Here is a 15,123-nt window from a genome sequence, read left to right as displayed (position 1 = left end):
AGAATGCACAGTTGTGTAACTGCCACCCCAATAGATCCAGAACAGTTGCATCCCCTCCCCGCCCCACCAAATTCCCTCGTGCTACCCTTTGCAGTTCTCCCTCCCCACAACCTCAGCCCCTGGCAACCACTGACCTGTTTCCATTTCTATACTTTTGTCTTTTTCAGAATGTTATATTAATAGAATCATATACCATGGAGCTGTTTGAGCCTCCTCTATTTTGCTGTATTTATGGATCTGAGATAGGATCTAATTCATCTGGAGAGGGGTCCAGGAATTTACAGTTCTATCAGCTTCCAGATGATGTCAATGGTGTGTTCTGGGAACCCCACCTTGAGAACCGCCAATCTACAGGCCCCGTGCTATTATCAAGTGTCTTGGGTGATTCTCAAATGCCTGCAATTTTGTGAATTCCAGCTTCGGTACCAATGAAAGAGGAGGGAAGGGGCTTGTGTAGTTTTTTTTATAACAAACATTGCTCTCTGGCCATGGCATTTAATACCACTGCACCAGGGATCACTTCTTCAGTTCCCATCGATTCAAGAAGCAGAGAACAAGGAAATGTGTTTGATTCAGGCATTCTCCCTTGGGAGGGAAACCAAGATGAAGGCACCCGGCTCCTGCCGAGGATGCCAACACCAGCCATGTGCAAAACCAGTTCTGGTTCCCTCTAGTTCTTCACACAAGCTTGAGCAGTGTTGGTTGTGGAAACCGTGTGTGAATACATGTACATGGCCCTAGAGAAAACCGACGTGATTAAGGCTGGATCTGGACTTTGAGGGACGGCTCCTGTGGCTGCTGGGGATTAGCAGTAACAGCTGCTGTCCTGCTCATTAGAGGAGAAACAGAAGAGAGAAGAAAAGACTTGTTTTAAAGATGTGTCTCTGCAACCCTGAGCGGGGAAGCCAGTCCACCCAGCCTGAAGGAAAGTGTGTCCCTCGGTGAGTGGGTGTTTTCCTGGGTTCAAGTAGACAGGGGCTAGTGGGAAAGCAGAAACCTCAAGACTTAAAGAGGGGAGGGTGGCATTTGAGGCTGTGACCTAGTCTGTGGGGCATGGCCCTTACCTCCTTCTGTAGGCTTTGGTGTTTGATCTGATCTGGGGAGAGGAGACCACCTTCTGCCATCAAACAAAGGCTCAAAGGACATCTTCTTGTAGTGCTTCTGGAAGAAAATGGGAAAGCCCTGGGTCCCCTCAACTGAGAATGTGCTTTAACAGCTCATTGTTCATGATCTCCTAATGTGCCTGGGAAACTGTAAGAATGGTCCCTGTGGTGCAGAGGTTTTTGACTTTTTTTTTTTTTCCTCCTCACAGAAAGCAAACTTAGCAGAGAAAGTTATTGTCTGAAGGACTCTTAAGTCCAAAAGATTGAAGTTATAGGTCACCCTCCTGTCTCCTTGTGTCTGGTCAATGTAAGAGGTGGTGGTGGGTGAAGAGAGGAAGGGGGTAGATGACATTGGATTATTTGGTTGTTTGGATTATCTCCCTTAGCCCATTGTTTTTATAGCTACTTTCACTACATTTAAAGTATTTTATTTTTACCTTTTAAAACTAGCTTAGTAGAAAGGAGGGGCTGTTCTTGCCTCCTATGGCTCCTTAGATCAACATACTAGCTAAACTTTGAAAATTCCTGTGTATCTAAAAATATAAAAACAAACAACTCCTTTTAAAAAATGCCTAACAGCCCTAAATGTTTATTCAGAGAGCTTTTACCTGTCCTATTTGCTATCTCTCACATCATTCTCATTTGAGAACTTCTTTTACACAGTCGACTTTTAATTCTTTCTGTCAGCGGCATTAGAGCTGGTAAAGAAAAATGAAACTCTCTAAATGTTATTCTATCCAATCATTTTATCCTATTCCAATCATTGTATTCTATTCCTGGGCTTTTTTCCCCCCAGTAAATTTAACAAGGTACACAGTGGATCGGCTTGGGTGTCACTTTCTCTGCTCATCTCCGTGAAAAAGTAGTGAAATAACAAGTCAAGAGGGAGAAGGAGAAGAAGATAGCAAAGTGTTGAAAATTTGACAATTGCTTCTAAGTAACTGATAGTTGGCAGAAATTCTGTAATATTCTACTCTGTAATTTGCAATTGTAGCGATTAGACCCGAACCCAAGCCGCCACATGCCACGCTGCCTGACCGTATTGGATACGGGGTGCTCCCTCGGCCAGGAGCGCCTTGGAGCTCTTGGGGGTCAGGCAGCTTGTAAAGAGTTCACGCCAGGACACAAATATTTTCTGGTCTTAGTTCTTTGACTTAATTAAATCCTCTTCAAAAAGAAACAGTCTGGTCTTATGAGAAAATTATAAGAAGAGAGGTTTTAACAACAAAAAAAGTGTTTAGAAATGAAGCATTTCCTACCCCCACCCCAGCGCGTCTTTTCCATCTCGACCTTGAGCCCTTGCAAGCTGGGGAGGCAGCACGAACCGTATCTCAGGTTTAGGGGCGGCGAGGATTCAGACCGGTCACCCTCAAGAGGACCTCACGTCATTTTCTGAAATAGCATCGGATTGAAGCCGTTGTTTCTCGTGACATAGGCAAAGGGCAGGATGCGGGTCTGGGCCGCCGTCGCAGGCCGGCCTCGTGCCCAGCTGCGAGCCCCGCGTGCTGGCTCCGGGCCTGGGAGGAGGCGCGGCCTGGCCTCACACCTCACACCTCACACCTCACACCAGCAGGTCCTGCTCCTCCCGGCCACGCGGGTTCAGGTTCCTATGGGAGAGGCTGTGCACCCCGCCCCCCCGGACCTACCGACAAATTCCAAGCTGTGTTTGTTCCAAGCAGGAATTTCCTTGGCTAAAGTTCCACTTAATCCTAAGAAGCAATTATTTAGCCAAAGATAAGCACGAAACATTTGTATCATGAGAGCCGCATCACTAATCTCTATGCTGATAATCGTTTTGAAAAGAAGGCACAGGGGATCCCTGGGTGGCGCAGGGGTTTAGCACCTGCCTTAGGCCCAGGGCGCGATCCTGGAGACCCGGGATCGAGTCCCGCGTCGGGCTCCAGGCATGGAGCTGCTTCTCCCTCTGCCTCTCTCTGTATATAATAAAAAATAAAAAAATAAAAATAAATAAGTAAAAGAAGGCACGAATAGCACTGTTATAAAAAAAATTATCCATCCTTCTTATAAGATATGAATAAAATTGCCCTGAACAAACTTCATGTATGGTGTGTGTATGTGTGAAACAGACTTTAGTTTCCTTATTTAAAACTACATCATTTGCAGAGTGAAGAGTATTTCCTGCTATTTTCGTTCGAGTGCCTGCAAAAGCAGGGAAAGAACTTGAGGGCAGGAGTTTATTTGGGAGGTGATTCCAGGAAGTAAGAGGAGGAAAGGGAGACACAGAAGAGAGAGACACCAGTAAGAAGTGTGAGATTGGGCCTGTCACTGCTCTGGGCACCTGGAACTCAGTCCCAGTGGGGACCCTTGGAGAAACCACATGAAACACCCTTCTGAATCATGTCTCAGGAGGATGAGAGACTGGGGCATTTAGGGGTTGAGGGTGGTGTCCCCACAACACACACACACACACACACACACACACACACACACACACACACACTTTAGAGTCATGCCTGCTGACCGTGGACCAAGCTCCCAGATGAAAAAGCAGAGAAGAAATCTATGGATGCCGAAGGTGATAGCTGAGTGTAGACTGGAAAGCGTCTATGCAGCCATGTGTGAACTCAAACACATCAGCAGTGTTTGCTCTACCCCCTTTTGATGGCAATTAGAGGGGATAAAATACAATTGACAAAAAAAATACAATAAAATACAATGGACTCCATGTGTATTGTTTTACCCAATCATTCCGTTCTACTGGTAAGAGTGGGGAAGAAGTGTGTGAGCCACATATTGACACCCACAGCAACATACTCCCCAAACTGAAATTCAGGCTGTTCAGAAATTTAGATGAAATTCAACTCCAACAGAGCTTCCCAAACTTTGTCACATCACGATACAGCGTGATGTGAAATGATAATATATGTAAAATGATAATATATGTAAAGCACGCTGGGGCAAATCCAAGGGGCCACTCGAAGCTGGAGACAACTTTCCTGGGGGCTCCAACCACCGCAGTATGCACCTAGGCACCCCAGCACGAGGGGATCAATATGTGGGCACCCCTGTGTTCTGTGGCTAAGGGAATGAAAATGGCAAAAATCAAAGCACTATGTTAGCTGTAAAAATGACCCAAAATATGTGACACCCAAATTCTAATAAAAGACCTGAAGGAAGTGTAATTGGATTGTGATCAGAACTAACTAACATACATAATAAACAGCTGGAAGGAGCACTTCGTGGATTCAGTGAGGGTCAGTTATGACTTTATTGTGCTGAGATTACAGTCTTCTTTTTTTGGGGATCCTACTGATCTGTGAGTTCCTTTAAGGTAAGGATTATGTTATACTGTTCATGGATGCTCAATGCCTAGCATAATGCCCAGTTTTAAGTAATAACTAAAAATTTATACAAATGTTAAGTTCAAATGTGTGGAAAATAAAATGATCACAGACAGTAAGCTGCATTTACCAAGCCTATAAAGTTATGACCCTGGTTTTAAAAGCTACTCATTTAATTACAAACGAGTTTGCCATATTATTTATGTCTATAAGGAAAATTCCTGCAAGTGAAATTGCTAGATCAAAGGGAAACTGCATTTCTGGGCTTTTTTGGTGTGTTAAAAAATATATCAATATATATTAATATAATAACATATTTATATATTTAACATAAAATTTGCCATTCTAATTGAAGTACACAATTCAATAACATTAAGTACATTCACACTGTTGTACACCATCACCATTATCCATTTCCAGAACTTTTTCATTATCTCAAGCAGAAGCTCTGTACCCACTAAACAATAATCTCCAGGCTGCTCTCCTCACAGACCCTGGTAATCTCTGTAATCTTTCTGTCTTTATGATAATTTACCTGCTCTCTGTACCTCATGTAAGTGGAATTGTGCAATATGTCATTTTTGTATCTAGCTAATTTCACTTACTGTAATGTTTTCTAGGTCCTTCCATGTTGTAACATGTATCAGAGGTAATTGCATATTATCTATGGAAAATATTATTAGGGGAAAATAGGGGGGAAATAATATTACCCCCCTCAAAGAGTTGCATGGTTTCTAGTTCTAGCACTAGCAAATGAGTGTAATTGCATATTATCTATGGAAAATATTATTAGGGGAAAATAGGGGGAAAATAATATTACCCCCTCAAAGAGTTGCATGGTTTCTAGTTCTAGCACTAGCAAATGAGTGTCCTCATTTTTCCCGTGTTATCAATACTGTTTACTGATTTATTAAACTTTGTTAATAAGGTAGGTATAAAATAGTGTCTAATAATTGTTTTTTAAATCATGATTTTTTATTTCAAGTTTTTATTTAAATTTTAGTTTTATAACGTATATGGTAAAATCGGTTTCAGGTGTAGGATTTAGTGATTCCTCACTTACATATTACACTCAGTGCTCATCACAAGTGCCCTCTTTAATAAACCATGACTGACTTTATTTTATTTTCTGTTTATGTCCTTTGATAATTTTGGGTTTGGTCATCTTTTTATTGATTCACCATTACTCTTTGTATATTTGTCTGTTTTGTATCTTTACAAATACTTTTCTCAGTTTATAATTTGTCTTTTAATTTCTCCTATATTCACAATTTTTAAAAAATTTTTTTATTATTTATTTATGTAGTCATACAGAGAGAGAGAGAGAGAGAGGCAGAGACATAGGCAGAGGGAGAAGCAGGCTCCATGCACTGGGAACCTGACGTGGGATTCGATCCCGGGTCTCCAGGATCGCACCCTGGGCCAAAGGCAGGCGCCAAACCGCTGCGCCACCCAGGGAACCCTATATTCACAATTTTTTAAAATAATCTTTTTCTTTAAGGAAATTGGGTTTTTCTTAGAAAAGCATTCCAACTACAATATTTTTTTAAAAACCGTATTTTTCCTAGGTTTTGTTTTGTTTTTGTTTTTGTATTTAATTTTGATACGACTTTGATCTAAATGGAGTTTATTTTGGGTGTGAAGTAGCACTTCAACATTTTTTCCTCCTGAATGAATTGTGTACTTTCTGGGGGCTGGTCTTAAGCTTTTAGTTTTGAACATGCCCATGTAAAATCACCAAACAGAACCACATCAAGAGTGCTCACCTTGGATGGGTGTTTTCTGTTGCAGTGACCGTGAGGAGCAGTTGTGATTTCATGGGATTTCTACTTTAGGCTTGAAGAGTGTCTGATCATCAAGTAGCTGGCACTTTTGTTTTGTTCCTCTTCATTCCAAAGCAATGGCTTGTTTTCAAGAGGCTGACACAATCACCCACTCTGACAAATCCCGGAAGGGAAACCTGTCCTTCGAGTGGAAAGCCCCTGCCCAGCCTGTGGGGGACATCAGATTCCCGTAAGAGTGAGGGCAGTGCAGCTTCTTGCTAATGGAGCCTTACACTCTGAAGAGAGGGAGCTTCTCCTTTCTCTTCCTTCATGCTTTGGCCCCTACCTCCAGCCACCTAATGACAAGGGCAGGATGATGAGGACTGCCTCAACTAGACAGTCCATGCAGACGGTAACTAAAAAAGAAGTTGCCCCCAGTTCCTCTCTTTGTCATTATCCACAGTCCAGGAATACATGATTTCCCCTCCTCTCTGGCTCCACAGGTGCATCTTGGCCAACCTCCCTAGGAAATCCTGACCAGAGCAAGAAGAAGGACCAGCGGGAGAGGAGGGAAAAGTGAGAAAGACAGAGGCTGAGACAGACAGATGAATAGACACTTTCCTGGGCACAGGGAAAGCCACTGAGGTCCCTGTGCCTTGGCTTATGGCCTATCAGATGTGTGTAATGATGACAGCACCTACCTCAGGGGCTTCTATACGGATTAAAGGCCAGCATATGCAAAGTGGTTACAACAGTTCCTGGCAACAGGAAACCCCATATATGCATCATTACTCAAAATGGGACACTTGCTTTGCATTTCCTTTCAGATACTTGCATTTACCAAGAAAGATAAATTTTTTTTTTTTTTTTTTACTCTTGGGAAAGGTGTATATTTCTCAGTTTCTTTTCCCCACACGCTCATATATATATATGGGAGAGGCTGTGCCTGAGGGTGGAGGCATCCACATGCCATGCTGTCTTCCTCACCAGAATTTCTCTCTGCACTGGGAATAATGACAAATGAGCTGTGTTGCCCCCCACCCCACCACAGTGCACCTTTTCCATCCCTTCCTGGTGGCCTAACTCAGCAGGCAGGATAGCAGGGAAGAAAACCCCATACCCTAATGAGTTTGCCCATTTGGGAAGGTCAGTATCCACTTGACTATTAGTGTAAACTAGCTGCTGCCTGGGGGGCTTTGGTTCTAATCCAGGACAGGGGACGTGTGTTATCTGAAGTCCTTAAATCTGTATAGCTCCTTTTATTTCTTAAAACGTCTCCATTTCTATTTCTGGATTTGCCATCACAGCTGCTGTGTGCTACGTAGGAAGTAGTTTAGAAATTATTGTCTCCATTTGACAGTGAAGTCACCTGACCAGAAGCCTCTTCCAAAGTTGCCCTGTGCTCACTCACCTCTCGGATCCTCACCTACAGTGACAGTGACAGATGGACATGTCTGAGGCCTGTGCCATGACTCTTATTTGCACCTAGTATTCTGGATGACCTCAGCTAAATTGATCATATCTTTATAACTGCCTTCTGAATACTTAAAGTGGGAAAAATAATTCTAGCCAATTATCCCTATGTCAGTGAAATTTTTGGAAGGGTAAATGAGATAACGTTTGTGAAAGTGATTTTTACTACAGAAAGCCATTAAGTATTCAAAATATTAGTTAGAGTACTAACAAGTTATCTCTGATTTCCAATAGAATCTACAATTACAACAGAGCTCTAAGATTGTACAACAGAATTATGAAATTTTCAATTAACAGAGTAATTCAATTAACAACATACCAGTAATGGATAATAATAAAGTTGAAGACGAAACCTTTTGAGACTAAATAGTTTAAGAAGACCTCTTTTGGTCAAAATGAGTTTTTTTAATGCCTGTATTTATTCAGGAGGGTAATTGATATGTACATGTCCTTCCCCATTTTAATTATTTGCTGCTCTTGGGATGCCTGGGTGGCCAAGCGGTTGAGCATCTGCCTTTGGCTCAGGGAGAGATCCCAGATTTCCAGGATCGAGTCCCACGTCAGGCTCCTTGCATGGGGCCTGCTTCTCCCTCTACCTGTGTCTCTGCCTCTCTCTCTGTGTCTCTCATGAATAAATAAATAAAATCTTAAAATAAAATAAAAAAATAATTATTTGCTGCTTCTGAGTGTTTGTTTCTAAAGAGAGCACAGTCACCTAAAGGGCAATACGATCATGTCTTCAGTTTTTCTATTCACTTAGACTTTTGTTCTTCTTCAGATATTACTTATTTTTAAAAAGTCTTTATTTATTTATTCATGAGAGAGACAGAGAGAGAGAGGCAGAGACACAGGCAGAGGGAGAAGCAGGGTCCCTGCGGGGAGCCCGATGCGGGACTCGATCCCACGACCCCGGGGTCATGACCTGAGCCGAAGGCAGACGCTCAACCACTGAGCTACCAGGCGCTCCCTTCAGGTATTATTTAAAGGAAATTAAATCCTTGCCTCATTTTTCTCTCTTTATCCACCGTTTATCAGTTGTCCAGTCGTATTTCGTTTACTGGGAGAGGACTGACTCACCTGGGGAGCCCGGCGGCCCCGTGGCACAGGCCAGGCCGAGGCCACCGCGGCCCAGGCAGGAGGGACCCGGAGGAAGCGGCCGGGCCCGGGTGCGGCCCCGCTGGGCCACAGTTTGGAGCAGCTGTGTTCCCGTCGGGGCCGGGGCTGGAGAGGCCCATACTGCCGAGAGCCCAAGAGCAGCACCCCTCTCCCCACTCCCCCTCTCCCCCCCTCCCTCTCCCCCCTCTCCTGCACCTCCTGCACCTCCCAGTCGTAGCGCCCTCGAAGGGGGTTTCTGCAGACCCCTGGGGCCACCCGAAGAGCACAAGAAAGACATGGGTCTTTTCTTCTTTTTATATAAAAACGTGTCCAGCTTTAATTGTCACTTTCCATGGTAGGTACAAGGCTCCTCGAAGCCTGGGTTGGAGCACCCAGTCCGGAAGGAGAGGCCGTTTTGAAGGCAACAGACTTTCCCGGGGCTCAGCACATAAGCCGAGACTCCTTGGGCCCATGACCTTCTGAAACAAAACAAAACGAGAGGATCCAGCTAGAGAATCCAATAGTCCCCTGAGCATTCCTGGCGATATGGAACTCATTTCCATGATTTATTTCTAGTTAAGTGCTCTGAACCGATGCACTCAGAAGGGCCACCTGCACCGAAGATCCAACCTTTAATCCTTTCAATTCCACTTCCCTTTACTCGGTCCTTTGCTCTTGGCCAACGTACTAAAGGCTCACTTCGCTCTAGTGGACCCAGGCACGCGGCTTACTCTGGGCCACCCTCCGCACCCTGCCTTTGCCCCAGACTGTCTTCTCCCCACTGCCCCACACCACTCCCCCAACCTTCCTGCCAAGATACTCCTAAAAGTAAAGATCTCAAGGTCTGACTGTGGCCTGAAGAAGACCCTGCAAATCCAACGTGTGGTCCAAGTCTCATGTTTTATTTTCTTTTTTTCTTTTTTTTATGATAGTCACAGAGAGAGAGAGAGAGAGGCAGAGACACAGGCAGAGGGAGAAGCAGGCTCCATGCACCGGGAGCCCGATGTGGGATTCGATCCCGGGTCTCCAGGATGGCGCCCTGGGCCAAAGGCAGGCGCTAAACCACTGCGCCACCCAGGGATCCCTCATGTTTTATTTTCTAAGTCATGCAATGGTTGCATTTTAATCCCAAGCATGTTTGTTTTAATATGAATACGAATAAAAGTGAGGTGTCAGGAAGTTGCATTATGTTGTCCCTGCAGGCTGTCTTGGGACCCCGCTGGGAACCTTGTCCCCCACGGGGTGACAGACTCCTGTCTGAGGCACTACAGGGTGAACCCCTTAGTATGCTGCTGCACACATTCCTCCCCTCTTGGCCCAGACTGTTTTCCTGCCCGTTCCTCTACACAAACCCCAGCGTTTCTCAAAGGAAGAAGGAGTGTGTGCGTGCATGTGCATTGTGGTGGGGTGGGGGGTTGTCATCTAGCAAAGTGGAATAGATTTCTTAACTGTAAGAAGATTGCAGTAGGCAAATTATGAGTTATGAATTTTCACATTAAGAAGATAGTGTACTGAAAAAAAATAGCCTATTATATTTCTCAAACTTATTTCCCAGTAGACCCTCAGGACACTTTGGGGTCTACCCAACCCCATTAGGCATGATCTCTATGTTTTGCTTTCTGACATTTCCTCAAACTGGGCTGTTCCTCCTGATCATCTATTTCTCTTTCAAGGGGAGGTTCAAATAACTCTTTTGTGAAAATTTCCCCCATACTCCTTGGGAGGCAAATGTAATTGCCTTCTTAGTTCTGGTTTTAAAGGTCTCATCACACTGTAATTTATAAGGTTGAGCATCTAAGAGTCTCTCCTAGGTTTCAAGTTCAGAAACAACAGCCACCACTGTGCAGCATCCCCAGCACCCACAGCAATGCCCATCATACAACGTATCCACGGGAAATGTCCGAATGCATTCAGATTTCAGGCAGGAGTTTAAAACTGTTGAGCTTTTGCCACATTCTGTGTGACCTTTAGGTTTCTTTGTTTTTCACTTCATTCTCAATGTTTGAGTGACAAAGGCTTTGGAGAAGAGTGGCCCTAAAAGAAAAAAAAATGCATTCCAACCCAGTTAGAGCCCTGGCCAGAGAAACCTCTGCTAATGTGCTTTTTTGCAAACACCATCGTCATCCTAACCGTTATCATGGTAAACCCTCATTGCAGGCTGCACCTGTGCCAGGTACTGTGCTCGATGCTTCTACATCAGTGATTTTATTTCACCTCTTCAGCAGCTCTATTCCTAGGAACGATTCTTGGTCCCATTTTGCAAAAGAAGAAACTGATGCTCCTGGAGGACTTGCCCCAAAACAGGAGTTAGCAGAGTGGAGAGCTGAACCCAGACAATAATCTGACTCCAAACTGATGCTTGTTTGCTTGCTGCACTCTTTCTAATTCTTATTCCTAAAGCTCTAGGCTGTCATGTTGGGCAGTCATGGATGGGAAATGAGAAGGTGGAGGGCAGTGGAGGGCACTGATCTTGACTCTGCCCATGGCAGAGGCTCAAGTCATTATCATCATGGGAGAGACTTTTCCTGTTGATAATATGGCAGGAAAGACCTAGGGCTTTCAAAAATCTTTGATTTGTGGGATTCTGATTTTGTTTTTTTTCTAGCTAGAAGCAGTTTTTGGCAGAGGTACGAAAAAATATAGTGGTCACAATGGTTTCTATGCTCCCTAAGCGGTGGCTGTTAAGAATGCACAAGTACAGAGGACCAGAGACTTATTTAAAAAAAAAAAAGATGTTAAAAATCAAGTCCTTTGCCACTTGGTCAAGAGTTATATCACTGGGCAGATCATCCTTTTATTGATACTTTTGAGTGGCCCAACGTAATGGTTTGCCCTAAACATATCAAAGTCTCTAGTATTTACCCCATTATCATAGTTGTTTATGCCAATCAATACAAGGAAAATGCTCTCACTGTCTTTTGTGGTGTCTTTGGATCTCTCTTTAGCTCCCAGTCTCCCCAGCACTCTTCCCCAGCCTGCAAACATCTTTGCTGGTTCCCTAACTGGAGCTGCAGAGAAGAACAGCTTAGATCCTTTTCCTGCAAGTTTGTGGATGACAGAGTTTCCTGGGGATGTAAAGACTCTTTTCCAATCATCTTCACCCACAGCTACTGCAATCAGCAATGGCCAGTAACCCAGGGGGGACAGCAACCTAATCCTAGAACCATCCCTGGATATCCGTGGGCTGGAGAGACTCATGGCTCTCAGGAGACTCTTCTCAGAGGGCATTGCTTCCATTCCTAGCACCCACCTCAGGTAATGGATGAGTGGGCCATTCAGTGTTATGGTGGGATAAGGCCAAACTTATCCCACCAAACTGGCCAAACTGGGGTGCCGACTTAGGAAACATAAACTTCTTGGCATCTGACAGGAAAAGATCTCACCATATTTTTTCTTAGGTGCACAAGAAACCCTGATTGTAGGTGGCCTGGCGGTTTGGTGCCGCCTTCGGCCCAGGGTGTGATCCTGGAGACCAGGGATCAAGTCCCACATCGGGCTCCCTGCATGGAGCCTGCTTCTCCCTCTCTCTCTCTCTGTGTCTGTCATGAATGAATAAATAAAATCTTAAAAAAAAAAAAAAAAGAAAGAAAAAGAAACCCTGATTGTAGAAGGGCTACTGGCCCAAAGGGCTGGGTATGAAAATCACCTGGGGAAACTGCACTTTCTTGGACAGGATGAGATCTCTGATATGCTGTTACAAATAAAATTAGATATGAATATATGTTTTAGAGCAGAGATATGTAAATTTATAGTATACAAATACATATTTTATGCAAAATAAATAAAAACATTCAGTGAGTCTTTTGTTACTGTTCTCACCTGCCTCTTCCCCGCCCCTCTCCCCCTATACCCTTTAGCCCCTAACTCCAAACTCAGGAGTCTTTCTAAGGAAATCTGATTTTGTCAGTATACACAACAATGGTGGAAATGTTGATTTTTGATCTGTCTACTTAGTCTTCTCTTAGCCCTTCTATCCTTCCCTTTAGGACTCAGAATGATCCAAGCTCTGATTTGTTGGAAACTTGCCTACCCTTAGATAGGGATGAACAGGTAACAGCCCTGGTTGTGGGTGGGTGATGAGGTTGATATTTTGATCCCAGTGTGGGAGGTTCCAGGCTAGGAAAGCAGAGCTATTAGACTAGGAACCAAAATTGAGAGGAGACAAGGGTATAATATATGCACAGCATCTTTTTACCAATCAATACCAGCCTTTCTGTTATACTCAGTGTCTCTGAAATTATCGACAATTGTAGAAATTGATAGTTTTAGTGATTTGTTTTCCCGCTTAGCCTCAGTAAATAATTCCCATCTCCCCAGCTCTCCACCACTGTTTATAACATTGGCCTCAAAACACCATGTATGGTTCTAGAGGTTAGATCAATGGGCAATATAAAATATACATGTCCACTGATTTACTATTCCTTTGAAGTCTTAAAAGGAACACAAACTAAAACATGGTATAATATTCTTACTCAAATTTATTGGAACCTCCAGCAAGATTAAATGCCCTCTTGCATGGGTCCTAGCGTAAAAAGACACTCAAAGCTTTTGGCCCTTGGAGATGATAATGGTGCCTATCGGTCTGGAAGCCTCTTAAGGACCCTAAGTTTATCCTTGTAAGTGGCCTCCATGCTCTCTTTGTGGGGTTTCCATTAGCCACCTCATCCCTGTCAATCACAAGGGCACATCACATTTTACTGTGAGCTCTTTTAGGAGCAGGCACAAGGCTGCTTTTTCAGCTGCTGCCTGGGACTCTTTCTGGAACACAGATTAAGTATAACATTCAGTGGCAGCTTGGAAAAAGACCAGGTCTTTAGACTTTCTCCTCCCCCCACCCCCCACATCTTTGCTTTTCTAGGACAAAATGGAGTCCTCCAGTAGGACTGTGATGAGGTCCCCCGTGTCCACCATCCGTCCTAGGGATCCGTGGCACCTCTGCTCCTCTGGAGCGCTCCCTGGGAACCAGGCTGAGGCCGCTCCACCCCCCCACCCCCCCCAGTGCCCCCCTCCCCCCACACCTCTGCCGCTTCCAGGTCACCTGCCACTGGCGGCGGTCAGAAGCATCGAGGCCTTCTGCCAGCTTCTTGCCTCAGTCAAAGCCCAGGGAGCCCAGGGTGGGGGAGGACCGTGGAAGGGGGAGAAGGGGCACCCCGGGAAGACGGACCAAGGCCTGAGGTGGGACTGGGGGGGCAGTGCCCTGCCGGGGACCCAGCTCGGGACTGCCCAGCTGCCCATCCTGCTTGGCCTTCCTGCCACCTTGGCCGCGTTCCTGGCCTCTGGCCTTCGCCCGCTGCTCGGCCAGGACTGTCACCGGCAGACGGCGGTGTCCCTCGGCGGCCTGCGGGGGCGCTGATGCCCGGAGCGGCGGTGCCCGAGCGGCGGTGGGCAGGGCCCCGCAGGAAGGCGGGAGAGAACGGTTTGGTTCTGGCAGAAGCGGAGCACAGCCCGACGGCCTCTGTGGGCAGGGGGGACACAGGCCTGGGGGGGGTGCGCGGCCTGGTGGGCCCTGCCCCGCGGGGTCACAGCCGAAGGGTACACAGGCCTGGTGGGCCCTGCCCCGTGGGGTCACAGCCGAGGGGGACACAGGCCTGGGGGGCAGGTGCGCGGCCTGGTGGGCCCTGCCCCGCGGGGTCACAGCTGAGGGGGACACAGGCCTGGGGGGGTGGGGGGTGCGGCCTGGTGGGCCCTGCCCCGCGGGGTCACAGCCCAGCGAGAACAGCGGAGGAGGACTCGGGGATCAGAGGAAGCGAGGGAAGGACAGGTTGATCAGCACAGGGAGTTAGCTCTTCTCGGGCTTTGTTGTCTTAACATCTGTAATTTAGCTGCTTTTTTTCTTTTCACAATTAGATGTTCTGTTTGAAGAGTTAAACTCAACACAATGAATATTGTATAACCTGCTCATTAACTAGACTCCCTTGGCCGCGGAGCTTCCTCTGTTGCCTTGAGGAACCTGCAGAAATAGAAGCTCTGTCCCTCCTCAGTGTGGCAGGCTCATTTGCTCTCACTCTTTGAAAAAAAGTAACATCGGGGTCGTGTCTCTCAGAAGAAGAAAGAACTGCAGCCCCCACTTGCACTCCCCAAACCTCCTCAGAAGTTTCATTTTCAAAACTAGCCTCCAGCTGGCTCTGCTTCAGATGACTAGGCGAGTGCTGGGGTATTCAGTCGTCTTGGAAACTCAAAGCCAGGCAGATCCGCCTTGGAGACTGATGTGAAGCAAGGCGAGTCTGAGGGAACTCCATCCAACACATCTGTGGAGAGACGCGTATGCACCGCATGAACACGAGAGCGGGGTAAGCAAGCCTCTTCTTGAGGTGCAGATGGATCTGAGACCTCCCATCCCTTCACACCTGATGGGCGGCTTGTGTACCCCAACAGCTAGCAGACATA

The 15,123-nt window shown here is 45.8% G+C and overlaps 1 protein-coding gene across 1 annotated transcript; it reads left to right on the top strand.

The window, feature by feature from the left end:
- The first annotated feature begins 2,550 nt into the window (after positions 1 to 2,550).
- On the top strand, positions 2,551 to 14,089 carry REELD1 (reeler domain containing 1). Its single transcript, XM_041737972.1, is given in 11 exon segments — positions 2,551 to 2,767; positions 6,197 to 6,283; positions 6,286 to 6,415; positions 8,666 to 8,807; positions 11,342 to 11,363; positions 11,682 to 11,991; positions 12,723 to 12,786; positions 13,595 to 13,786; positions 13,788 to 13,867; positions 13,869 to 13,938; positions 13,940 to 14,089. Coding segments are annotated over 11 exon segments (1,464 nt in total).
- Positions 14,090 to 15,123: the final 1,034 nt, after the last annotated feature.

This window comes from Vulpes lagopus, chromosome 23, assembly GCF_018345385.1.
Source record: "Vulpes lagopus strain Blue_001 chromosome 23, ASM1834538v1, whole genome shotgun sequence".
NCBI classification, from domain to species: Eukaryota; Metazoa; Chordata; class Mammalia; order Carnivora; family Canidae; genus Vulpes; species Vulpes lagopus.
Note: the sequence above shows the minus strand (reverse complement) of the source record. Positions and strands in the feature narration are given on the sequence as shown.